The 25281-nt window shown below is 48.9% G+C and overlaps 2 protein-coding genes across 4 annotated transcripts in view; one reads left to right on the top strand and one right to left on the bottom strand.

Annotated features, from left to right (window-relative positions):
- Nucleotides 1-23652, bottom strand: part of SUGP1 (SURP and G-patch domain containing 1) — a 29862-nt gene extending 6210 nt beyond the window's left edge. Inside the window, exons 1-8 of one of the 2 annotated variants that reach the window (XM_020884533.2) lie at nt 23548-23652; nt 20796-20967; nt 17088-17188; nt 15518-15718; nt 13333-13456; nt 12911-13011; nt 11808-11931; nt 4471-4826 (exon numbers count right to left, since the gene is read on the bottom strand). In XM_020884533.2, coding sequence (XP_020740192.2) covers nt 4471-4826; nt 11808-11931; nt 12911-13011; nt 13333-13456; nt 15518-15718; nt 17088-17188; nt 20796-20967; nt 23548-23581 — 1213 coding nt within the window. In that variant the 5' untranslated portion in view covers nt 23582-23652. The remainder of the gene's footprint in view (nt 1-4470; nt 4827-11807; nt 11932-12910; nt 13012-13332; nt 13457-15517; nt 15719-17087; nt 17189-20795; nt 20968-23547) is intronic. The other variant, XM_020884534.2, reaches the window with a different exon arrangement.
- A 244-nt stretch (nt 23653-23896) lies between these two features.
- The window catches only part of MAU2 (MAU2 sister chromatid cohesion factor), a 34720-nt gene continuing 33335 nt past the window's right edge, over nt 23897-25281 (top strand). Inside the window, exon 1 of one of the 2 annotated variants that reach the window (XM_020884537.2) lies at nt 23897-24213. In XM_020884537.2, coding sequence (XP_020740196.1) covers nt 23938-24213 — 276 coding nt within the window. In that variant the 5' untranslated portion in view covers nt 23897-23937. The remainder of the gene's footprint in view (nt 24214-25281) is intronic. The other variant, XM_020884536.2, reaches the window with a different exon arrangement.

The raw sequence follows: 25281 nt of genomic DNA, 5'->3' as shown, positions 1-25281 counted from the left end.
CAACAGGGAGAAATAGCAGTCAACTTCATCAGTAGGGGATAAATTCCAAGATCCCCCACAGGGTGCCTGTAACTGCAGATAGTTCTGAACCCTGTATATACATACAAACACACACACATCCCTCACACTGTATACATACCAACCCATGATAAAGTTTAATTTATAGATTAGACACAGTAAGATATTAATAATCGCTAATAATAAAATAGAACAGTTATAACAATATACTATAGAAAAAATTATGTGAATGTAGTTTCTCTCCTCAAATATTTTATCATAAATGTGATGTGTTTTCCATCTTAACAAAGCACATGTTTAGCACACACCATGGCTGTAACTTCTGCAGTTTGAGATACGATGGCAAAACTAGCACGGATTTCTTTTTCCTTCTTCACAATTTCATAAATAGATGATTTTTTCTTTCTTACTTTACAGCTTCTCTTTGGCATGTCTGAATCGCCAGCATCACTACTCTTGTGCTTTGAGGTCATTATTAAGGAAAATGGTAAAGTAAGGGTTATTTGAACATAAGCACTGCAATACCATGACAGCCAATCTGATAACCAAGTAGCTAAGTGACTAATGGGTGAGCACTGAAGAACTGGTGCCTTTGAATTGTGGTGCTGGAGAAGACTCTTGAGAGTCCCCTGGACTGCAAGGAGATCAAAGCAGTCAATCCTAAAGGAAATCAACCCTGAATATTCACTGGAAGGACTGATGCTGAAGCTCCAATACTTTGGCCACCTGATGCAAAAAGCCGACTTAGGGAAAGACACTGATGGTGGGAAAAATTGATGGCAAAAAGGAGAAGAGGGCGGCAAAGGATGAGATGGTTAGATAGCATCACCAACTCAATGGACATGAATCTGAGTAAACTCCAGGGGATAGTGAAGGACAGGGAAGCCTGGCTGCTGCAGTCCATAGGGTGGCAAAGAGTCGGACATGACTTAGCGACTGAACAAACAGTAACAACGGGTGGGATAAGCTGGACAAAGGGATGATTCATGTCCCAGGTAGGGTGGACCAGACAGCACAAGACTGCATCACAATTCTCAGAATGGGCTCACAATTTAAAATGTATTAATTTTTTATTTCTGGATGGTATTTTTGGACCACAGTTGATGGTGGGTAACTGAAACCAAACAGAAAGCAAAACACAGATAATGGGGGATTATTGATCCCTGGAGGAGGGCATGGCAACCCACTCCAGTATTCTTGCCTGAAGAATCCCCATGGTGGGCTGAAGTCCATGGGGTCAAAAAGCAGGATACCACTGAGTGACTAAGAACAGCATTGTATTACTAATGACTTTACAAAAATGAAAGAATGATAAAAGAATACTAAAGGGCACAAACTACCAAAACTAACTCAAAAAGTAACAGAAAACTTGAACAGACTTATAACAACTAGTGGGAATCAATCAATACCCAATCTTCCCCTCCCTCACCCCCCAAAAAAGCCCAGAATCAGATGTCGTCACTGGTAAATTCTACCCAAGATTTAAAAGAAGATTTAACACCAATTCTACTCAAATTCTTCCAAAAAATTAAAAGTAGATAACACTTTCTACTTCATTTTATGAGGTCAGCGTTACCCTGATACAAAAGGAAGACAAAGACAATATAAGATAACTACAGACCAATTATCTTTATGAGTCAAGATGCAGAAATCTGCAACAAAATACTAGCAAAACCAAGTTCATCAGCATGTTAACTAATTATTTACTACAACAGATTGGGATTAATTCCAGGAAGGCAGGATTGGTTCAACACACAAAAACCAATCAACATAACACTCCACTTTAACAGAAATAGAAAAAAATCCACATGATTATTTCAATTAATGAAGAAAAAGTATTTGACAAAATCAAACTCTCTCTCATGATAAAAACGCTCAGCAAACTAGGAACACAAGCGAGCTTCAACATGACAAGGGCCAGCTATTAAAAAAAACACAATCATAATACTCAAAGATGAAAGACCAAAAGCTTTCCCCCTAAGAATTAGGAACAGGCAGGAATGCCTGCTTTCACCACTCCTGTTCAACACAGTACTTTCTGTGCGACCCCATAGACGGCAACCCACCAAGCTCCCCGTCCCTGGGATTCTCCAGGCAAGAACAGTGGAGTGGGTTGCCATTTCCTTCTCCAGCGCATGAAAGTGAAAAGTCAAAGTGAAGTCCCTAGAAAGCCCTAAAGACTGTTATGGTAACACATGAATTCAGCAAACTTAAAACACACATAAAAAGGGTTCCCTGATGGCTTGGTAGTGAAGAATCTGCCTGCCAATGCAGGAGACACAGGTTCAATCTCTGGTCTGGGAAGATTCCACAGGCCGAGGAGCAACTGAGCCTGTGAGCTACAACTATTGAGCCTGTGCTCTAGAGCCCTCGAACTGCAACTACTGAAACCCGTGCGCCTAGAGCCCACGCTCTGCAGGGAGAGAAGCCGCCACCACGAGAAGCTGGAGCACTGCAGCCAGGGCAGCACTCTCACTCGCTGCACCAGAGTGAAGTCAGCACAGCAGACCAAGACCCAGCACAGCCAGGAGGAAATAAACAAACGGGACGGGAAAGCCATCCTGTGCGCTCAGACTCAGCGCAGCTCAGTCGTGTCTAGCTCTTTGCAACCCCAGGGACTGCAGCACGCCAGGCTTCCCTGTCCATCACCAACTCCCAGAGCTTGCTCAGACGCACGTCCATCGAGTTGGTGATGCCATCCAACCAGATTCTCAGGCTGGAATCTCAGTTCTCTGATTGGAAGACTCAAATGTTAGCATGTCAATACTAACCAAAGCAATCTACAGATTTAATACAGTCCCTATCAAAATCCCAACAATGGTTTTTGCAGAAATGGAATAGCCCATCTGAAAATTCATACAAAAAGTCAAAGGACCTAGAATAGCCAAAGCCTAAAAAAGAACAACGTTGAAAAGCAGAGACTCCTGATTTAAAATTTTACCACAGAGTTACAATAATCAAAACAATGTGCTACTGGCATAAGGAGAAACACAGCAAGGGTAATAGAACAGACAGCCCCCCAACTAACTCTCACATCTGTGGGACTTCTGACAAGGCGTGAAGAGACCATTCAACAAAGAAAGAATCACAATCTCTCTGACAAATGGTGCTGGGAAAATCGGAGCTCCACATGCAAAGAAATGAAGCTGGACCCTTACCTTATATCTGTATAAAAATTAACTCAATTTTATGAGCCAAAACTATAAAACTCTTCCTGACCCAGGAATCAAACCGGGGTCTCCTGCATTGTAGGAGGATTCTTTACCAGCTGAGCTACCAGAATGGTATAAAAACCCTTAGAAGAAAACATAGAGGCATATCTTCAAGACTCTCAGACGTGGGCAGCAAAGAAAAAATAAATTGACCAAAATCATGGGCAACAAAAGAAAAAATAAATTGAACATTAAAACTTAAAACTTTTGTGTATCAAAGAACATTAAGAGGACATTAATAATAAAAAATTATTTTTAAATGCAGTCCATACAACTAGGAAAAAAATTTGCAAATCATGTATCTCAATAGGGGTTAATATCTAAAGTATAAAAAGAACTCCTACAACTCAATAACAAAAGGACAAATAACTAGAAAATGGGCCAGACTTCCCGTGGCCCAATGGTTAAGAATCAGCCTGCTGATGCAGGGAACATGGGTTTGATCCCTGCTCTGGGACAATCCCATGTGCCTCGGAACAGCTAAGCCCGTGCGCACAACTACTGAAGCCCATGTGCTGTAACTACTGTAGGCCACGTGCCCGAGAGCTTTGCTTTGCAACCAGAGAAGCCACCACAATGAGAAGCCTGCACGCCACAGTGAGAGTTGCCCCCTGCTTGCTACCAACGAGAGAAAGTCCCTGCACAGCAACGAAGACCCAGAGCGGTCAAAAATAAATAATTCTTAAGAGTGGGCAAAGGACTGAAATAGACATTTCTCCAACTAAACTATACAAATAACCAGTAATACATGAAAAGATGCTCAACACCGTTAGTCATCAGGGAAACGCAAATCAAAATTACATTGTGATTTCACTTTACTCTTACTAGGTTAGCTATAGTAAGGTGAGACTGTGAAGAAATTCAAACCCTGTGCATGGCTGATGGGAATGTAAAATGGTGCAGCTGCGGTAGAAAACAGTTTGGCAATTCCTCAGTAAGTTACAGAATTACCATAAGACCCAGTGATTCCACTCCTAGATATATGCAGTAAGTAATCAAGATCAGGGATCCAAACAGTCCATGTGGGTCTATGTTCACAGCAGCAGCACTGACAATCGCCAGAACATGAAAGCAGCTCAGGCTTCTAAACAACTGATGAATGGATAAACAAGATGCCATCTATCCGTACACTGGACTACTCCTCAGCCATGGAAACAAATGCAACTGTGACATATGCCACAGCGCAGATGAGCCCTGGGAACACCGCGCTCAGTGAGACGCCAGGCCCGCCCCGGCCTACCTGACAGAGGCGAGGGAGAGGCGTCTGCGTCCCTCTGCACCAGCTCGGCGGGCGGGAGCTCCACCTTGTCCTCCTCAGGCCCCCACCGGCTCTTTCGCTTCCTCTTCACGTTGGCTGTGGGGGCTGGCTTCCCTGGGGCGGCGGCAGATGAGTTGGCAGTGGGCAGGGGGGCAGATGAGGTAGGGCAGGCAGTGGCAGTGGGCGTGGACCCCAGTGGGGTCTCAGGAGGAGATCTGCGCTTCAGTCCGAGGTCAGGTGCTGTGGGGCTGCCCGTGGGACCAGCCTTGGCTTTCCGGAACTCCTCCAGCTTCTGGCGGTAGTACTTGTACCCTTGGCTGTTGGGTTCATATAGAAAGCTGCAAAAGAGAGTAGGGGGCAGACTGTAATTGGGCCCCAGACCCTACCCGATTTAGGGTAGAAGCTCAGGCTTTGCTTTGCATAGGTACACCAGGTCGGCCAGGGTCACTTCAGGGTCGTGTCAAGATAGAGGTCTCTCCCATGACCTCCTGCCTGCCAGGCCTCGGTGCTGCTGCCCTGATGACTCAAATCTGAGGAACAGTGTGACATGCCCACAGCCTTTCATGATGCTGTTCCTGTGAGCTGAGGCTCCTGCCAAGCCCCTAGCCCCTACCCTATCTTTACTGGATGCCTGTCACACTATCATTGATCCCCTGCTTTGAAGGAAAAGGTGCACACTCTCTCAGGCCTTACTCAGCCATCCTAAATGAATGCACCAGTGCCTACAAACCAAGAACTCCTGAGTAGTGAGAGACTCCCGGTGCCAGAAAGGACAGGTTCTGACCCAAACCTGACAGCTGAGCACATCTGTGCTCCTTTCTGATGCATCCTTGAGAAGCATCAACAGTGGACAGAGACAAAACAAAGACACTGAGTACTGAAACAGACAGGGAGCTCACTAACAGCCTTGCCAGAAGCCGTGAGTCCCCAAGCACAGAGCAGAGGATCTGGGTTCAGAACAGGCAGACCCTGCGGCTCCTTCTGCACCCGCCTGGCATCTCTCAGGCTCTGCATGTACTGAGCCAACAGCCCCACCTCTAGAGTCCATACTGGAGCGAAGAGTCACAGCCCAGTTCTGTATAGCAAAACCTGTGCAGAGCAGAGATTACATAGCCCTTGACAAGAAATGGCTAGATCTGCACTCATAACCCTGGAATGACAGTCACAGCACAATGCTGTACCACAAAAGTAACATGTAGGCTCAAGGACACTGCAAATTCCTTCTGTAGAAAAGTTAACAGAAAAAAAAATCCACAGACTATTTCTACATGAGAGCCGCAAGAGGGATGGAAGGACTCCCAGTTCTGCTAATGCTGGTACTCAGGGTGGGATGGAGGAATGGGGGAGCCTGTGGCGTTGTCTTTGTATTTCTGGGTCACAGTACAAGCATGTAAGCCCTTTAGAAAACCCTACGAGGAGCCTTTGTAAAAATTAAAAGAAACAAAGATCATAAGATCATTACGCTCCTGACCGAGCTAAGAAAAAAAGAGGACACAAATTACTAACAACAGAAATGAAAGGGCAGCCATGACTAGAGATCCCATGGACATTAAAAATACTATGGGTTACTATGAGCAACTCTATGCACACAAACTGGATAACCCAGATAGAACAGGCCAATTCTTTGAAGGGTACAGCCTGCCAACATTCACACAAGAAGAAACAGACAATCTGAACGGGACGATTTTTACTAAAGAAAGTGAACCAATTATTAATAACCTTCCAAAAATTCCCTGGTGAATTCTACCAAATATTTAAAGAAGAAATTACACCAATTCTGTACAATCTTTTTCAGAGGAGAGAAACAGACAGAATACTTTTTAAGTTATTCAATTACCCTAACAGCAAAACCAGACAAAAACATTATAAGAAAACTATAGACCAAAGTCTCTCATGAACACAGATGTAAAAATCCTCAATAAAATGTTAGCAAACCTAATCCATTAAATGTAAAAACAGAAGTATACACCACAACCAAGTGGGACTCATTGTAGGCATGCAAGACTGGTTCAACACTTGAAAATCAAGTAATGTAATCCATCATGTCAATAGGCTAAAAAAGAAAAATCCCATGATCACATCAATTGCTGCAGAAAAAGCTTAAGACTTAACAAAATCTAATACCCATTCATGAAGAAAACTCTCAGTAAACTAGGAGTATAGGCAAACTTGTTCCACTTAATAGAGTATCTACCAAAAAACCTAATAACATCATAATGATGAGAAACCTCATGCTTTTTCACTAAGAGAAACAAGCCAAGAATATCCCACCTCGCCAATGCTTTTCATTATCATACTGGAAGTTCTAGCTAATGCAGTAAGATGAGAAAAGGGAACAGAAAGTATACTGGGAAGAAAGAAATAGGACATGATTGTCTGTGCAGAAAAAACAGACAAAAGAATAGACCAAAAAACCCCTAAAACTTCATAAGCTATTATAGCAAGGCTGCAGGATACAAGGTTAATCTACAGAAGTCCATCACTTTCCTATACACCAGCAATGAATACATGGAATTTGAAATTAAAAACATCATATCATTTACATTAGTATTTCCCCAAATGAAATACACAGGTATAAGTCTAACAGGATATGTACCAGATCTATACGAGGAAAACTAAAAAACTCTGATGAATGAATTCAAAGAACTAAATAAGTGAAGAGATAATCCATGTTCACAGATAGAAAGTTACTCAGTGTTGTTAAAGGTGTCTGTTATTCTCAACTTGATTTCCAGATTCAGTGCAATTCCAGTTGAAATCAGTTACTCTGTACATACTGATTTTAAAGTTTATATAAAGTTTATATAAAGAGACAGAAGATCCACAACAGCCAACACAATACTGAAAAAGAACAACGAGGTCAGAGGACTGACACTTCCTGGTTTCAGGGCTTACTGTAAAGCTACAGTAATCAAGGCAGCGGTGGACTGGTGAGAAAATGGACAAGCAGGTCAACAGAACAGAATGAAGAGCTCAGAAACAGACCCACGAACGTATAGTCAACTGTTCTGTGACAAAGGAGCAAAAGCAATGCAATGCAGCAAAGACAATCTTTTCAAGAAATACTGCTGAAACCAGACAGCCACATGCCAAAAAACCCCAAAAAACTGGACACAGACCGTATACGCTTCACATGCACAAAAATTCACTAAAAAAGTTTTATCACTGTTCTAAATGTAAAACCTGAATCTGTAAATAAAACACAGAAGGATATCTATATGACCTTGGGTATGGCAAGGACTTTTTAGATACAACATCAAAGGCACGATCCATGAAAGCAACTGATAAACTGGATTTCATTAAAATTAAAAACGTCTGCTCTCCAAAAGACAATGTCAAAAGTATGAGACAGGCCACGGACTGGGACAAATATCTGTGAAAGACACATCTGATAAAAGACCATTACCCAAAACATACCAAGAACTCTTAACAGGCAAAGAAAGAAAATAAATATCTCAATAAAAAATATGTCAATGACCTTAACACACACCACACCAAAGACTTACAAATGGCAAATAAACATTATGGAAAGATATTCTACATCACTTCATCAGAGAAATGCAAATCAAAACAATGAATATCACAACCTATCTGTAAGAATGGCCAATACCCAAAACACGACAACATCAAATGTTGATATGGATATGGAGCAACTGAAACTCATTCACTGCTGGGGCGTGGGGCAACGCAAAAGGTACAAGCCACTTTGGAAGACAGTTTGGTGGTGTCTTACAAAACTAAATATACCATACCATCCAGCAATCACACTTTTTGGTACATAAAGAGCTGAAAATTTATGTCCACATAAAAACCTTGAACACAGACGTTTAAGGCAACTTTATTCATAACTGCAAAATCTTGGGAGCAACCATGATGTCCTGAAGGAGGTGAATGGACAAATAAATGGTGGTATATCCAGACAAGGCAAAATTATTCAGTGCTAAAAAGAAATGAGCTATCAAGCTACAAGAAAAAAAAAAAAAGACTCAGAGCAACCTTAAATGCATGTTACTAAGTAAAGAAAGCCAATCTGAAAATGCAACATACTATGATTCGAATTAAATGACATTCTGGAAAAGGCAAAACTAGAACCAGTAAAAAGATCAGTGGTTGCCAGGGGTTGGGGAGGAAGAGGGGATGAATAGGCAGAACACAGGGAATTTTAGGGCAGAGAGAATGAATACTCTGTATATATCCTGACACATGTCATTACACATTTGTCCAAACCCAGTGAATACACAACACCAAGAGTGAACCCTAATATAAACCACAGACTTTGGGTGATTATGGTATGTCAGTACAGGTTCACTGATTGTAACAAATATGCTATCCTGGTGGGGATGTTGATAATGAGGGAGATAATGAAGGAGACTGTGCATGTGTCAGGGAAGGGGGCACATGGGAAGTCTTTGTAGCCTCTCCTCAATTCTGCTGTGAACCTAAAACTGCTCCAAAAATAACATCTTAAAACATAAGAGACCAAAGCAAGAGAGTTGTACAAAGAGGGAGGGGAGCAGATGGCTGAATTTAAAAAAGACTCATGGCAACCAGAACATGGATTTAAAGCGATCTGATTTTTCCAAGAAAAGCAGACTAGGGAATTCACCCACCGGGGCAGGGAAGCAGTGCCAAACGGAGTGGGTCTCCTCTAGGCTCACAGGCCTGCCTCTTCCTGGCCTCGGCTGATGGTTCCTGCTGAGTCTCCTCCGAACTGCTCTGAGAGGCAGCACCCAAGAGACCCCATGGGTCAACCTGCCTGCAAGGAGGGTCCTTGCTCACTGCGGGCCCTGGGCAGAAGTGCAGGGATTTTACAACAAAGACCCCTCTGGTTGGAGCGGGCAGAGTTAACCAAAGTTAACACTTTGGTGTATTTCCTTCCAGACTTATTTTTAGTGCAGCTATATGTGAACAGAGGTGTGATTCTATTTTCCATATCCTGATTTTTAAGTTTCGTAACCCAACAACATATGGCTTTCCCATTAGACTGCAGTGTGGCATGGTAGTGAAGGCATCTCCACAGACTGGCCTCCTTGGTTTCCTCACCAGTTAAAGGCCAACAGGCCAGGCTGCTATAAAGAACATGGTTCACCCAGGTGATGTGTTAAGAGCCACACATGGCTTGAGATTTGCTGGCTGCTACCACCTTCAACAACTTGACTTCTGATGGCCAAGATTACACTGGGTTTAGCCCACTGGGGCGAGACATTCATTGTGTTACTAATTTTTCATGACTAAGACAGTGCTATATGTAACGTTATTTCTGGGGATGGCATCTCAGAAGTGGGATGACTGGTCAAAGGGACAGGTATTTCCAGCTTCTCTACAGATGAGCATAGCTATTACATTTCCCAAAACACAGAGCTCTTCAGAAATCATGAGAACAGCAAAGGATCAGGAGCAGCAGGAACACCAGATGGCTGTTAAGATTTGGGGGTGAGAGGAGCTGCCTTGCACCTGACCCCCAAGGGGAGAGGAAACCGTCTGCTTGGTATGAACCTGCATGTCTTACGCAGGCCCAGACATCTGATCCTTCCTTGCTTATGCTTTCTCCAACTCGGGGCGTGCTGACCGTGGATCAGCTCTGGTGTGGAAATGAGCTCCCCCAGACCACAGTGGTCGCCTTCAGCTACTTCCCTGCCAGACACCCCCAGACTCTCATGCTCCTCATCCCCAGCAGTCACCCTGTCACTACCCAACAAGCTGCATGCCTGCCAGCAATGCCTTCCCAAGGGGCTACAGCCGCAGGGCGGGAATGTCTCTTTGCTTTGACCCCACAGGAAAGGCTCAGCTGGAGCTGCTGAGCCCTGGAACCCTCTGACCAGGGAGAGCCACCTGGGCTGGAAGCCTTGTAAAGAACCCCATTACCTCACCCACTTTGCCTGCAATAGATTTTTAGTCAGCTCTAGTCATGATGAGTGACTCGACACTAAGTTTCCTATTGAAATAAATAAACTTACTTATATAAAGGAAGGGAAAAAAAGATGTAGAGATGGACTGCTAAGTAACACTGGTTTGAACAGTGCAGGGCGACAGCCGGTATCACCCACTGTGAGGAGACCCTGGGTCTTCTGAGCGCTAGACCTGAACATCCCGTGGCCCCCACGAGAGCTCCCAGGTGCCCGGGCAGCAGACACAGGGAAATCTGAGCCCTCAGCAGTCCTCCTCCGCCCCACCTGATGGCTGCTGTGCCCCCACGTGTCCCAACCTGCTGGGTCTACCCATCCTCCACAGCTGCGGCCAGCTGGCCCTCTCGCTCCCTGTGCAGACCCTGCCGAGGCTCTCAGGGAACACTTGAGCCCTCCGGGACTGCGCCCTGCCCGGCTCCACGGCCCACCTGCACAGCACCAACGCTCACCCTGCCCCTCCGCCATCTCTGCCGCTTCACTCCTGCATGGCATCCCTCCAGACGCCCTTCATGGCGTTCCGTGTCTAGCTCACGCTGCCTCACATGTGGTGGATGCGACTGGCCGCCTGCCCAGCATCCACTCCTGCTTCCTTCTTCCTGTGTCCCTGATGGCGTCTAGAGCCGCTGAATCAACCAGCCCAGATGACTGCTGCTCCGGCACTTTTTGTTATGAGCGCCATCGCATCTCCTCACTGACTGAGTAGGAACCTGTGTTACTTGTGGCCCAAAGTGTCCTCGAGGGTGCATCACCCTCACAATGGGGTCAGCGCCCACCTCACAAACCTCTGCCTGGCCCCTCCCTGCAGCAGTGACCACCCTACCCCCACCCAACATCCCACCACCCAGCAGCCTGCCCCCATGAAGAGCAGGGGCTGAACCCACCCAAAGAATGGCAGTGCGTGAGCACAGACCCAGCCTGAGGGAGTGGAATGTGGTGTCATGGCTGGGGACAGCAGGGAAGCTCTGTGGACCCTGCACACAGGCTGTGGTTCGCCCTCCCCAGAGTCTGAGGTACCACGTTCCCCACACTCCTACCATCTCCCTTGTTGTATGAGACGCACACAGTGAACAATTCTGTTAGTTTCTGTTTGAGAGCCCAGCCTGTTCTGCTAGAAAAGGAGCAAGACAAGAGCTAGAGACTTTCTCGATGAGGCTCCCAGAGAACGGAAGGCTCCAAAGGCCCTCACACACCTGGCTCAGGGCTGACTCAGGAACCAACATGCACTTGGAGAACGCTGATGGGGCAGCAGGGCTAAACTCTGTGATCAGAAACTCCTGGACCTGGGTCTGGCTCTGCCAACCTCTTGCCATGGGATCCTAACATGTCTCAGTAGCATACCGACCCCGTTTTCCCAGCAGGGAAGCTATGACTAGGGTGACAGCTTACCACCTCCCAGTGGGTGCCCCCCCTTACCTGAATGCCTGGTTCTCACGGTTGTTCTGGAGCGCAATGGTTTCCACCTCGGGACCCCCATCTGCTATGAACCTGGCCAACTTTTCTGCGAGGTTCTTGACCTCTTCATCCTCTGGGGGTGAAACTTTAAGCAGGCTGTCAGTACTGAGCTCAACTCACCACACCCAACAGCCTAATTTCTGCTAAGAACCCCACAGGCAACAAGAGGGGTTTATTTTAGGAACAATACAAAGAAAAACAGGCAAATGGGAATCAGATTACTGTACTGGAACCAAACAAAATTAATATAACATCTTGAGTCTCTGCCCCCCACGCTCCACCCTTTCCCATCCCATAGGTCTGAGTGTTTTGGACCACACACTGGGATGTGGGAACAGAAGGTGAGGGATAGCCTGGGTCCAGGCTGGAGGAGAGATGGGAAGCCCCATCTCGGTCTCTCTGTTGGAGGTCGCCCACCCAGGTCATGTGGGGGGATGGGCCTGCCCCACTCCTCCTGGGAAGAAGGTCAGGGCCAGGGGCTGCAAGTGATAGACATGATGACCCAACGTCCACGGCCCACATCTGGCTTACAGATCAAGGCCCCTGCTGCCCACCAGCACCTGGCCGGTGCTTCACTTCATCACAGCTGGAGACCAGGCAGCATCTCCCCCTCCCCCGACAGTCATCCCACCAGCATCTAACCAGCTAATTGTTTCCTTTCTCCTGCACCCCCGCTCCACCCCACACCCCTGCCAAGTGTCAGGCGCTGCATTTGTCTCTGGGTGCCCAGCATGCCGCAGGTACCCATGAGCACCTGTGAAAATGACCATGAACCAAGGGGCAAGTATTCCTTTCCTGCACGTGCTTCCCACGTCTTAGCTGAGCTCCTGGACGTGACCGTGACCTTTACCTTGACCCTTAGATTTCCCCACTCCTCAGAGCAACTGCAACCAGGGCAGTGCTAGTCCCAGCATGACCCCAGCTGCCAGGGGGAGGGGCACAAACCTGCACTATCAATGCCACCCCATGCCAAGGAGGGCTCCAGGAAAGGAACCCCGATTCCACATGGGGTGTGGTTTGTCTACACACCACCCCAGAACCTCCCACCCCCTCTACCCACCTACCTTTCTGAGAGGCTGCCTGCAACTTCTGTGCTTCCTTTCTTATCTCAGCCACCTTCTTTCTGTAGTAGAGGAATTCCCTGCTATTCTTATCGTGCAAAAACCTGGAGAGGAGTTTTACAGAACAGAAAGTAGAAAATGAGCAACAGGGATGGGTGGGCCCATGCAGTTTCTGAAGACATGGTGTGCAAAAGCAAGCTGGTGAGCAGAGACACCTTGATGGGGCCCAAAAGTAAGTCTCCGCACCACACTGGAGCCCCTGGCAATCTCTGGTGTAAACAGAAAGTGGTATCTGGCCCACGCAAGTAAGCACCCAGCCCCAGTCAGCCTCAGTCACCACCATGGCCTCATAAGAATGTGGGCATGTACTAACGTGTGGCAAGAACATTAAGTACCAGCGGCCTTCCCCTCCCAGAGATACTTACGAAAATGCCGGGTTATCCTTGTAGTTCTCCATAGCTACTTTTTCTAACTCGGGGCCTCCTTCTGCCACAAAGCGGGCCAATTTCTCTATCACTTTCCGAGTCTCGGCTCCCTCTGGGGGTGAAACTTTAAGGAGGCTGTCAGTACTGGGGTTCAACTCACACACCCCACAGTCAACAGGCACACTCTCTCTATGGACCACAAGGACAGAGGGGTGGGGGGAAAAGAGGGTGAAATGCGGGAGGTTGTCGGGAGTCCTGGGTCCATACACAAAAGCACCGTGATGAGGGTGAGTCGGTCTAGAAAGCCTTTGCGAGACACGCAAAGGCTGGGGAGAAAAGTGTGTGAGCCTCCCAAAGGCCAAGCCAGTCACCAGGCTGGCAGGGAGATGTTGGAAAACAGAGCTAGCTTCCCCCTTCTTTTTTGGAAAGGTCAATTCTTTTATTTACATGATTTAATTCTTTATATTTCAGTACAATATTTCCGTTCCCTTTCATCCTTCAAAGATGACAAATTCTTTTTTTAAATATCACCACAAACTCTGATAGAAAGACATGGGTGGGTTTCAATCCAACGCAATCAATGTCATCACAGAAGCTCCATCTTCCCCTCTGTGGCTGGTGGAGCTTCTTCAGACTGGCTCCTAAGGCCTGCAGGCATGGCCCCAGGAGTCTCTGCCTGCCTCCTTGCTATCAGCTGGGAAAGGGCGCTTCAGGGACATGTCAGACACTTCCTGCCCAGACTGAGTGCCAGCCACTCTCCAGAAGTCCTGGCATCCGTGAGTGAGAAAGTGTGTTTCCAGACTAACATCTGGGAGCTAGGGGGGCTCACTGCGACGGACTTAATTGTTACCTCAGGGCATTTTCAGTGAACAAAACTAAAAAGTATACTTTTGTATTTGTATTGGCCTCTACTTGGAGCCACATGGAACTTGCTTCTGTATTTACTGCTGGCCAGTGTCACAGAGCTTGAATCCCTCATACGAGAGCTTCCAGGAGAAAGTCCTTGACGTCAGTCAGTGCTTAGGAACGTGTGCTTCTCCTGGCAATGGGGCGAGACACTGAGGCTGTGGCCTCTCTCTTTCTCCTTGTTGCTTGTACTGCCAGGAAGCTCGGGAGGAGCTGGGAGAGAGGAGTGGTCAAGGTGTGGCCGAGGACCTATGAGAGGACCTACAAGGGGTCTCAGGGACATCCGCGCCCACCTTTGCCCTTAGCCTCACCCTCCTGCCACATGCCTGGCAACGACCCTAACATGGCCACTTTACAAGCGCAGTTGCTTCTCTGAGGTTACATCAATAGCAGGCCACAATAGGTCTCAAGGGCCTTGAGGCACCCACTGTCCCTCCTAAAGTGGCAGTTCCCAGCAGGGTACCAGTGGGACTGCCAGGGCACCTCTCAGAGAAAACACCATTCACTGGCTCCACTCTGACTGAAGCTCCAGAGTCTGAGGCTGGCCACTGATCTACTCAGATGCAAGGCCTAAAGTCAGCACCTCACCCAGAGCAAGAGGTCTAGAGGCTGCCACAACATGAGGGAAAGGCCACTTCAGCCTGTCCTCACTGTCGGGGACATGCCTGTGCCAGCCATCCTGGAGGCCCAGGGCTGGGGTCCACGTAGCTCAGGTGGCGGCCCATCTCACTCTGCATACGGACACAGCTGGGCGCGCTGGGAGTCCCACCACCAGCCCCCTCCTCTGCCCTCCTCCACCAAGGGGCCTCCACTGGCTCACCTAAGGCCAACGACCATCCTTTGCTGGACACGAGAGGGAACTTCCCAATCCCTATATTCACACCTCTGGCCCAAACTAGTGGAGACAATTAACCCACACTGAGGAGCTCCTCTTCCAGAACTGGATGAGGAGTGCACAAGTGCACACTCCCCTGAGAACGCCACCCCACCATGGAGACCAGCCCCCACAAAAGTGGACAATGAGTCAAACAGCTCCCAGGAAGAAGCCCGCACTCTGCAGCCCTTCCGTGCTCCCCACGGTCTACTGCTCACCTCTTCCTTCACCTCCCTCATCGTGAAGGGCCTCACTCTGACCCTAGGCTCGGCCTGGAGGCCTGGTGGCAACGCCCTGACCACAGCCCCGAGCAGCCCACACCGCTGCGCTTTGCCCGGGCCCATCAGCCTGCCTGTGGGGCTAGAAGAGCAGCTGCAGCGGTGGGCAGCAGCCCCTGCACCTCACCTCTGATCTCCAGCCACTGCTCATAGTCCTCCTCGTCGTCCTCATCAGGAGACTGGAAGACACTCGGGCGGCTGGCCACAGGCAGCTGCTTGGCGTGCACGTAGCTCTTCACCTGGCCCAGCGGGCTACTGATGAGGGGGGGCCTCTTCCCAGCGCGGGGGAGCACACGGGGCGGGGCAGTGGGTGTGCTGGGGGGAGCATCTTGGGACACAAGGAGAAGAGGCCACACTCAAGGTCTGTGGGGCAGGTCTCCTTTCTTCCTGCCTCAACGACCCCGAGTCCCCCTTGGCTGGGTTCTTCAGCTTCCAGCAAAGCACTGACAGACAGTGGGTGCTCAGAAGCACTCAGGGAAGATGCCACCCCCATTTACAGATGAGGACACTTGAGGCTTCGAGAGAAACAACCAAAGGGGTTACCCAGCCCAGGCCTCTGCAGGGGGCAACTCTGCCAGTAGGTGGCTCTGACACCTGTATCCACAGACTAGCAATGCGGCAACTCTTCAGGATAAGCCCCAAATCCCCTATGCAGAATCCACCGAGCCCCTCTGACTGTCAGTGGTGGGCAGGAGCTAGCCTATTTGGGACTTTTCAACCACAACTCACGGCCTGAGACCCTGCAGTGAAGGGCTCTTAGGGCCCTTCCTCCCTCCCTGTGGGCAAACTTGGCCTTGGGTTAACATTTTTAGCTGTTACCTGGGAAACCTGACAAAAGTCCAAAGTCAGCTGTCCCACCAGTAACTTTCTTACAGTAAACACGAGAGTCGTGGGGCTTCCCTGCTGGCCCAGTGGTTCAGAATCCGCCTGCCAATGCAGGAGGCGCAGATTCAGTCCCTCGTCTGGGAAGAGTCCACACGCCATGGGCAGTAGCTGGGGCCAGTGCCCCAACTACCGAGCCTGTACTCTAGAGCCCGCCCGCGTGCTCTGCAGCCAATGACGCCCGCGTGTCGCTATAGCCTGTGCCCTGCAACAGGAGAAACCCCTGCCATGAGAAGCCTCGACCCGCAACTGGGGAGTAGCCTCCACCTGCCGCCACCAGACGAAGCCTGAGCACAGCAATGAAGACCCGGCGCGCCAAAGATAAAGAAACGAATAAGGAAAAGAAAACTTTCTAAAACGAGGCTAGTAAAGTGCACAACCATGGTTGCGGGTGGACTTCCACAGGTGGTGATTCTGACACCTGGAGTGTCCCACGGGGCTCCTGTGGGCCAGGCGGCCCCTCAACACCTACAGGAGGAGGGCCTGTTCCTCACACTGCACCTGCCTCTCAAGCCACAGTCCCACAACCCTGGGGTGTGCTGAGTTCTGGCCCCTACCTCCCCCTCCCCAAATAGAAACCTGGCTTATCTACGTCTAGTTTTTGTGGGTGAGCACCTGAACGGCAGGGTCTGCATTCTCCCCTGGGCATTTCCTGTGAGAACAAGTAGAACAAAGGTGCTCAATGAGCAAGGGGTGAGAAGAACAAGCCGTGAGGTGAGACCTGCCACTTTTAGGGTACCGAGGGCCCTGGGGGGAGAGAGTCAGCAGGGGTAACCCTAGGAGGAGGTGACACAGGATGGGGTGATCGCGCTTACCTGTGCTGGTCTGTGCCTTCTGCAACTTCAGAAACTGCTGCAAGAAGCTGCCGTCATTGGCAAACTTGTTGGAAACGTTCGAGTTGTGTGCGTTTGCAATTCTAGACCAGAGGCAGAGAACAGAGACGATAAGCCTTGAGAAGAGGGCAGGGTGCACACCTTGCCGGCCTCAGTCCTACCCCCACCACTGTGCTCTAAGGGGACCCAAAATGGACCCCCAAAGGTGCCGGGGACCCACTGAGTGCAGGGAGCAGCCTTCAGAGAAGTCAGACGGAACAATCTGGTCAATGGAGTGCTGCCTGTGCTGACGCTGTCTCTATCTGCATGTTGACCCTTTGGGTTCAAAGGCTTCCCCAACAAGACGGCTCAGAAGTACCTGCTCCCACACAGCACCTGCCATACCTGTTGTTAACGAGTCATCTGGGCTATCTCTGGCTCCCCTATCTGTCCTACCAGCCAAACTGTATGGTTCTCAAAGGCAGGGCCTGTGTCTGTACCTGGGTGTGACCACAGCTCTGGGCTGAGGTCAGCCAGCACTTCTGTGGGCTGCACATGTGTCCAGGAAAATACCCAAAGAAATCGCTTGGTGGGGAAGTTAGAGAGAAATTTTACACTCTTACTACTTTCTCTTTTATTTTTACAAAGGGTATGTTTTCTTTTTTTAAAGACTTTTTCTTAATGTGGACCATTTTCAGTCTTTACTGCATTTGTTAATATTGTTTCTGAGGCTTTTTGGCCTCAAGGTAAATGGGATCTTGGTTCCTCGATCAGGGATCAAACCTGCACTCCCTGCACTGGGAGGTGAAGTCATAACCACTGAATCACCAGGGAAGTCCCAAGTATGTTTTATTTTGAAAAAGAAAATGTATTTTTAACGAAACACAAAAGTAAACCCTCATCATAAAAGTTATAGGGGGCTTCCCCGGTGGCTCAGTGGTAAAGAATCTGCTTGCCATTGAAAGGAGACACAGGAGATGCAGGCTCAGATCCTTGGGTCAGGAAGATCCCCTGGAAAAGGAAATGGCAACCCACTCCAGTGTTCTTGCCTGGAGAATCCCAGGGACAGAGAAGCCTTGCAGGCTGCAGTCCACAGGGTTGCAAAGAGTGGGACGCAAGTGAGCAAAAAGTGATGGGGGCTCATTACGAACAAATGTGAATCTGGAAAAAAAATAGAAATATAGAAAGCAAGGAAAAACCCCCCAAAAGTCTCCTCACCTCACAAGAGTCACTAGAACAGTTTGGTATACTTCTCTGATTTATTCTTAATTAGAAATAGAAGGAGATAAACCTGTGATCACAGTTATGTATTCAACTTCTTTCATCTTTTACTACAGCATACTGTCTTGCTCCAGCCTCAGAAACTCCTCACATGTGCTTTCAGCTGCTGCTGCTGCTGCTAAGTCACTTCAGTCGTGTCCGACTGTGTGACCCCATAGACGGCAGCCCACCAGGCTCCCCCGTCCCTGGGCTTCTCCAGGCAAGAACAATGGAGTGGGTTGCCATCTCCTTCTCCAATGCATGAAAGTGAAAAGTGAAAGTGAAGTCGCTCAGTCGTGTCTGACTCTTCGTGACCCCATGGACCGCTGCCTACCGGGCTCCTCCGTCCGTGGGATTTTCCAGGCAAGAGTACTGCAGCGGGATGCCACTGTCTTCTCCAATGCGCTTTCAGAGCCACACCCATCATATAGACACACTCAATAACCAGTAAAGGCTCAAGGAGCCCACAGGTCTGAATTTTTTTCCTTTAAAATAAAGTTCTAGCCTCCTAGAAATCTGATCTAATGAAGTAAAAGGGGAAAAAACCATAAGAAGTCAACAAGGAGCACCGGTTGACTAATTCACAGGACATCCACAGGGCAGATGGGGTGGTCCTGGAGAGCTGAAGTTTTATAAACAGAACAACCAAGCACAACGGTCAGTGAAAAACAAAAAGGCAAGGTGTAAAACATATCTGCAGTGTGGTCCTATTTATGTCAACATGTATTTGACAGAAAAAGTTTACAAAAACCCATCAAAAAGCAACCAGCACTTGCCGCAAGCTGTAGGGTTACAATGATACTATTTTTTTCCTCTATTTCCCAGTTTTTCTACCACATATATGAACTATCTTTAAAGTTACGAGAGAAGGCAACAAAGGTGGTTTTATGTGGGAGAAAGATCCACTGATAACCAGCCTTGGCATTAAACAAGAGGGCCTTCCAGTGACCCTGGCCCTGTCCTGGTGCTGTGTACGCCTCCCTCAGGAGGGACAGGAAGGAGGCAGGGACGGTGGAAGACGAGGAAACACTGGGGAGGGAACTCCCTGGCATCAAGTGGTCAGGACCCTGCACGTTCACTGCCGAGGGCCCAGGTTCAATCCCTGACTGGGTAACTGAGATTGCGCAAGCTGCATAACGGCTTTCAAAAAACACCAAACAAACCCACTTTGGGGCAGTGGCATGCCAGCAAATGAATCCCACATGAAAACCACCCATAACAAATAACAGGGGGTATTACACAGGTGTTAGATGATGGATCTTGATGAACACATAAACAAAACATGGTCCATTCACATGACGAAATATTATTCAGTCAAAAAAAAAGAGAATGAAGTCCTGACACAGCTACAAAGTGATGAACCTTGAAAACATTATGTCCAGTGAAAGAGGCCAGACACAAAAGGCCACAATTGCATCAAACATCTAAAATAGGTAAATCCACCCAGACAGAAAGTGGAGTAGTCACTGTTAGGGGAGTCTCTCCCTTGGGGAGAAGCCACGGACTCTTAGAAAATGTGGGCGCTGAAACAAAGCTTTAGTGCAGGGCCAGCATGCTCCTGGGCTTCCCTGGTGGCTCAGTGGTAAAGAATCCACCTGCAGGAGACCCGGGTTCGATCCCTGGGTTGGGAAGATCCCCTGGAAAACGAAATGGCAAGCCACTCCAGTATTCTTGCCTGGGAAATTCCATGGACAAAGGAGCCTGGTGGGCATAGTCCATGGGGTCACAAAAGAGTTGAACATGACTTAGTGGCCAAAGAAAATGTTCCACATTTCAGAGCACAGAGGAAGGGACTTGTCTTTCTGTCAAGTCTCCAGCATGGAGATCTTGCCACCCTGATCACATCACTGCTGCTCAAAACGCTTGGGTGCCTGCAGAGTTTCTCAGAACAGTCGAGAGGAAACCCTGCCGAAGCTGCCTCTCACCTGACTCAGAAACAGCCCCTTTGGTGCAGCAGCTCGGGTTGCCTGGCACACAGGGGCTCACCTCCCTTCCAGGCCTCTGCAGTTCTTTCCTGCGTCCTCAAAGGGCTGGCTCTGCCCGGGCCTTCAGAATGCAGAGCCTCTTCTGCATCTGGGAGCACAATGCCTCACGTTACCTACCATCAGCTCTGGGAGTATAACTGGGATTCCTCCTTGCTAGTAGGCTGTGAGCCCCATGAGGGCAGAGATGGAATCTGGGTTTCTGCTTCAAGCTATACTCGTGGTCCCTGGCCCACAAATGGTCAGCAGTAAATAACCACGGACTGAAAGAGGTGGCAGCCATCCTCTGGGATCCCACACACCCTGTGTTTCTTTCCTGCCCCACTGAGCCTCCTAAAAGAGTGTACCTGTGTCCCTCCTTGCACCATCAGGCTGGAGTCAGGCGCAGCAACATCTCAACTGCTCTCACAAGCAAAACCTTCTGCTGGTGACCTTCTAAGACCCTAACCCAGCCTCAGGGCAGACTTACTCGCCAGGATGCGGGGGCTGAGGGCTGGCCACTTGATTCTGCTTGGCCTTCTGCTCCATTCTGGCCTCAATTTCCCGTTTTTTCTGAGCAATGAGCTCCTCCTGGTGAAGGATGTTCATGTTCATTTTTCCAGACTTGGGAGGAGCAACCCCAAACCACCGGTTAGCCTTTCCTGGGGAGGGAAAAGAAGTACATCAGAAATCACCTTTGCTCTGAAGAAATACAGATGACCGACAGGTACATGAAAAGATGCTCAACAATGCTAATTATGAGAGAAATGCAAATTAAAACTACAGCGAAGTACTGCCTCACACCACTCAGAATGACCATCATTAAAAAGTCCACAGAAAACATATATTAGAGAGGATGTGGAGAAAAGGGAACCTTCCTACACTGTTGGTGAGAATGAAAGTTGGTGCAGCCATTATGGAAAACAGTATGGAGGTTCCTCAGAAAACTAAAAATATAATTACCATATGCTCTTGCAATAACACTCCCGGGCATGTATCGAGACAAAACTATAATTCAAAAAGATACATGAACTCCTATGCTCACAGCAGCACTATTCACAACAGCCAAGACACAGAAACAACCTAAATGACCACCGACGAATGAATGGAAAAAGACGTCATACGTATGTACAATGGAGCATTACTCAGCCATAAAAAATAGTGAGATAATGCCACTTGCAGCAACATGGATACAACCAGAGATTATCATACTCAGTGAAGTAATTCAGAAAGACAAATACCATACAATCACTTCTATTTGGAATCTAAAATATGACAGAAGTGCACCTATCTATAAAACAGAAACAGAATCAGGGACATAGAGAATAGGCTGGTGTTTGGATTAGGAGTCTGGCATTACCAGATACAAACTCATATTTATAGGAAACATAAACAACAAGGTCCTACTGTACAGTACGGACAAGGAGATTCATATCCTGTGATACAATGCAAAAGAACATGGAAAAGAATGTATATATATGTATGTATAACTGAATCACTATGCTGTACAGTAATAATAAACACAACATTGCAATTCAATTATACCTCAAAAAAAAATAAATTAAAAAAAAAAAGAAACAAATCACCTTCGCTCCACAAACATGCCCAGCAGCTGCTACACGGTGCGGCCCAGATGCTGCTGCCTGCAGCAACTGGCATTCAGATTGACATTCATTCACATTCACACATCTGTTCATTTGTTTAGCAAGCATTTACTGAGTTAGGCACCGGGTGCTGTACTTGGTGCTAAACAAGACAGATGGAGCTCTGCTCATGTGCGATTCACCTCTGGCTGAGGATACAACAGACTTACAAGAAGAAAGTAGTTGCAAAATCATTAAGAGCTCTCTGCTGGAAACACAAAAATGGTGAGAAGGAATAACAGAGGAACACCTATAGAGCTAAGGCAGCCAGAAAATAGCTGTTAGAAGAGGGGACATTTAAGCTAAAACCGGAAAGATAAAGAGCCAGCTTCCTGAAAAGCCACAGGGGGACTGATCTGGGCAGAGCAAGAAGCCCAAGGGACCAGCAAGGGTCCAATGTGGTCAGACGGGACAGTTCCGGGGTGGGCCTCACAGGGAGTGGTGGGAGAAGATAGGAAGTCTGAGTTTTACTTAAAGGGTTTTAAGAAGCCACAGGGGAGTATTAAGCTGTAAGATCCAACTGGTACTTTTATTTGTAAGATCATTCCGGCTACTGATTGAACAGAGTAAGTAGGAGACGACCAGGAGGCTTACTGGCTCTAAGCAAAAGATGATGGTGTCTTCACACAAGGGTGGTAGTTGTGGAGATAGAAAAGACACCTTGAAGGTTCCTTGTGGGGCTCAAAATAAAATCCAAACTCTGAAAGCTGATTTTCAAGGTCCTGACAGAGATAACCCCCCTTCCCACTTCCAGCTCATCCCTGATATTCCTCAAAATAACAAACCCTCAAGGACTTTGCACTTGCTGTTCCTCTCTCCATGGAAGGCTCTGCCTTCCAATAGTTGGCACCTTCTCTTCTCAAATGTCTTCTGCTCAAAAAGGCCTTCCTTGACCACTCAATATCAGCAGCCTCCATTCCCACTCTCTCAAGTCACTATAACTCTCTGTAAATATTTCCTCCTTGTGCATTGCATGATGCCTCGGTAAAAACAACCTTCAGTAAGGCACGACCCCATTTTGGATACCACTGCATCCTCAGCAACTAACACTGTGCCTAGCACATAAAGAATATTTGTTGAATGCATACCGGTCTCGGGGCGCTAGAACTAGGAGAGAGGGAAGGGCAAGGTTTATGGTAAAAGGCGGGGAGGGGGGGGGTCTAAAGACCCAGAAAAATGTGTACAGGGAGTCAGAGTGCAGTTCGGAAAAGCAGCTTTTCCAGAAAGTGGGATAGAGGCCAGGAAGGAGCTACTACGAAGAGGAGGCGCAGAACAGCCGAAGGTTGCCACTGGCTCGGGGAGCGGAGCTTGGAGCAGCCCTTAAGGCGGTTAGCTCGGAAAGCAGGCGCAGGGCAGATACCGGCGGTGGCCTTTGAGGAAAGCCTGGCGTCCTCACCAAACCAGCGGTGGGGGCGGGGAGGATAACTGGGTCTCGGGGGGGTCCCAGGAGACTGGGGTGGTGCAGAAGCCGCCTCTTCCAGACGCCTGGAGGCTGAGGCTAAGGGCCAACGGGTTGAGATAGGCCCGACGGGATGGCGAAGCAAAGACGCGTAGCCGGAGGTCCCAGGCGGACGCTAGAGGGAAGGCGGGGGCTGTTACCTGCAACATCCCGGTTGTCCATCTTGAGACTCATCCAATCCCACAATGCTCCGGCGCCACCGGAGGGGGGGGCTTGTTATAGTGCGCGTGGCCTGATGGGAGATGTAGTCCGCCTCGGCAAGCCAAGCCCTACCATTGCTTGGACACCTGGGGTCTTCCCCCCAGGGACGCAAACCTCAGCCCATCGGCAATCTGTGGTCTCAGTTTCGCGGACCAGAGAGTGTCGCTTTTCTCAGACCTTCCTGGAGCCTCGGTCACTTCAAACACAAACTACATATTCCAGGATGCTTTGTGCATCAGCTCTCGCGAGAAAGGCGAGGAGCTCCGGCCCTGCCCCACGCGCCTGTTTCCGCCTCCCTGTGGCGGCGGCTTGTTGTTGTGGAGGCTAAAATGGCGGCTCAAGCTGCGGCGGCGGCTCAGGCTGCGGCGGCCCAAGCAGCGCAGGCCGAGGCGGCTGAGTCGTGGTACCTGGCGCTCTTGGGCTTTGCCGAGCACTTCCGCACTTCCAGCCCGCCGAAGATCCGCCTGTGCGTGCACTGCTTACAGGCCGTGTTCCCCTTCAAGCCGCCTCAGCGCATTGAGGCCCGAACACATCTGCAGCTCGGCTCGGTGCTCTACCACCACACCAAGAACACCGAGCAGGCGCGCAGCCACCTGGAGAAGGCGGTGAGCGTGGGCTGGGTCGCGAGGGAGGAGGCACGGGTTCCTGTCCGAGCTTGAGTTGACGGGCCGCGACCCTGGCGGGCGGGGGCCGCCGCCGGCCGCTCCTCCGAAACCTGGGGCGTGACTTCCGCACGAGCAGCAAGACCCCCAAAGCTGTTAGCGTCTCAGGGGATCCGAGGGCCTCGCCCCGTACCTTACTAGGTATCTCTGGTGACAGCCAGAGGCCTAGGACTCCGCTCAGGGTACTCCGAGAGTTGCCTCTTTCACGAGCAGTAGGGTCCCCAAATTCATTAGGTTTTCAAGATGTCATTTTTGGGAATCTCTGGGGACGCCGCCAGATCGGCCAGTGGGTCCTATAGCTTCTAGCTCCTCAGGGCTCAGCGCTGGGAACTTCAGCCTGAACGCTCCCTTCTGAGGTGACTTGGGATAGAGGAGGGTCAAGGTAATCCCAGGTAACAGTCCAGGCATCCTTTGAGAACCTGAAATTTGGCTTCCAAGGAAATCTAGGAAGGTCTCGCCCAGGACATAGAAGTCTGAGAAGGACTTCCAGACGGAAGATACTGTGCCCCCATTAGTTATGAGGGGAGTCATAGGCGGGAGGCAGACCCTAGAGATGGTGGTTTGATGTCTTGAAAAAAGCAGAACTGAGGGTTGCGGGGTCTCAATTTCAGGGCTCAGGACTCCTGCTTTCTCCACAACCACCTGTAAGTTCTCTTCCTCCCGCCATCCACTGGTCCATCCCCTTCAGAGGGCAGGCCCCATCTTCCCACGATGACTTGTGGGATCTTGGTGCCCCAAAGAATGTGGGAAAGTGGCCATCCCTCTGCCTTCTGGGTCTGTGGAGTTGTTCCTTTCAGAACAACACTGTGCTCCTGTCAGACGGTGTTTCCAAATGCCATTTACATTTATTCAGCTTAGAAGAGAGACTTCTTGAGTAGAATCAACGACCATGTAAAAAATGTCTTGATCCGAGGTAAATCTGAATTCACCTGTGGCTAGTAACAAGTTGCCTTGGGGAGGATAATCAGATCTGTGTTTTGCAGACTGTAGAGTTGGAAGGGGCTTTTGTCC

Source organism: Odocoileus virginianus, chromosome 3, assembly GCF_023699985.2.
Source record: "Odocoileus virginianus isolate 20LAN1187 ecotype Illinois chromosome 3, Ovbor_1.2, whole genome shotgun sequence".
NCBI classification, from domain to species: Eukaryota; Metazoa; Chordata; class Mammalia; order Artiodactyla; family Cervidae; genus Odocoileus; species Odocoileus virginianus.
This window is presented reverse-complemented; position numbering and strand designations above follow the sequence as displayed.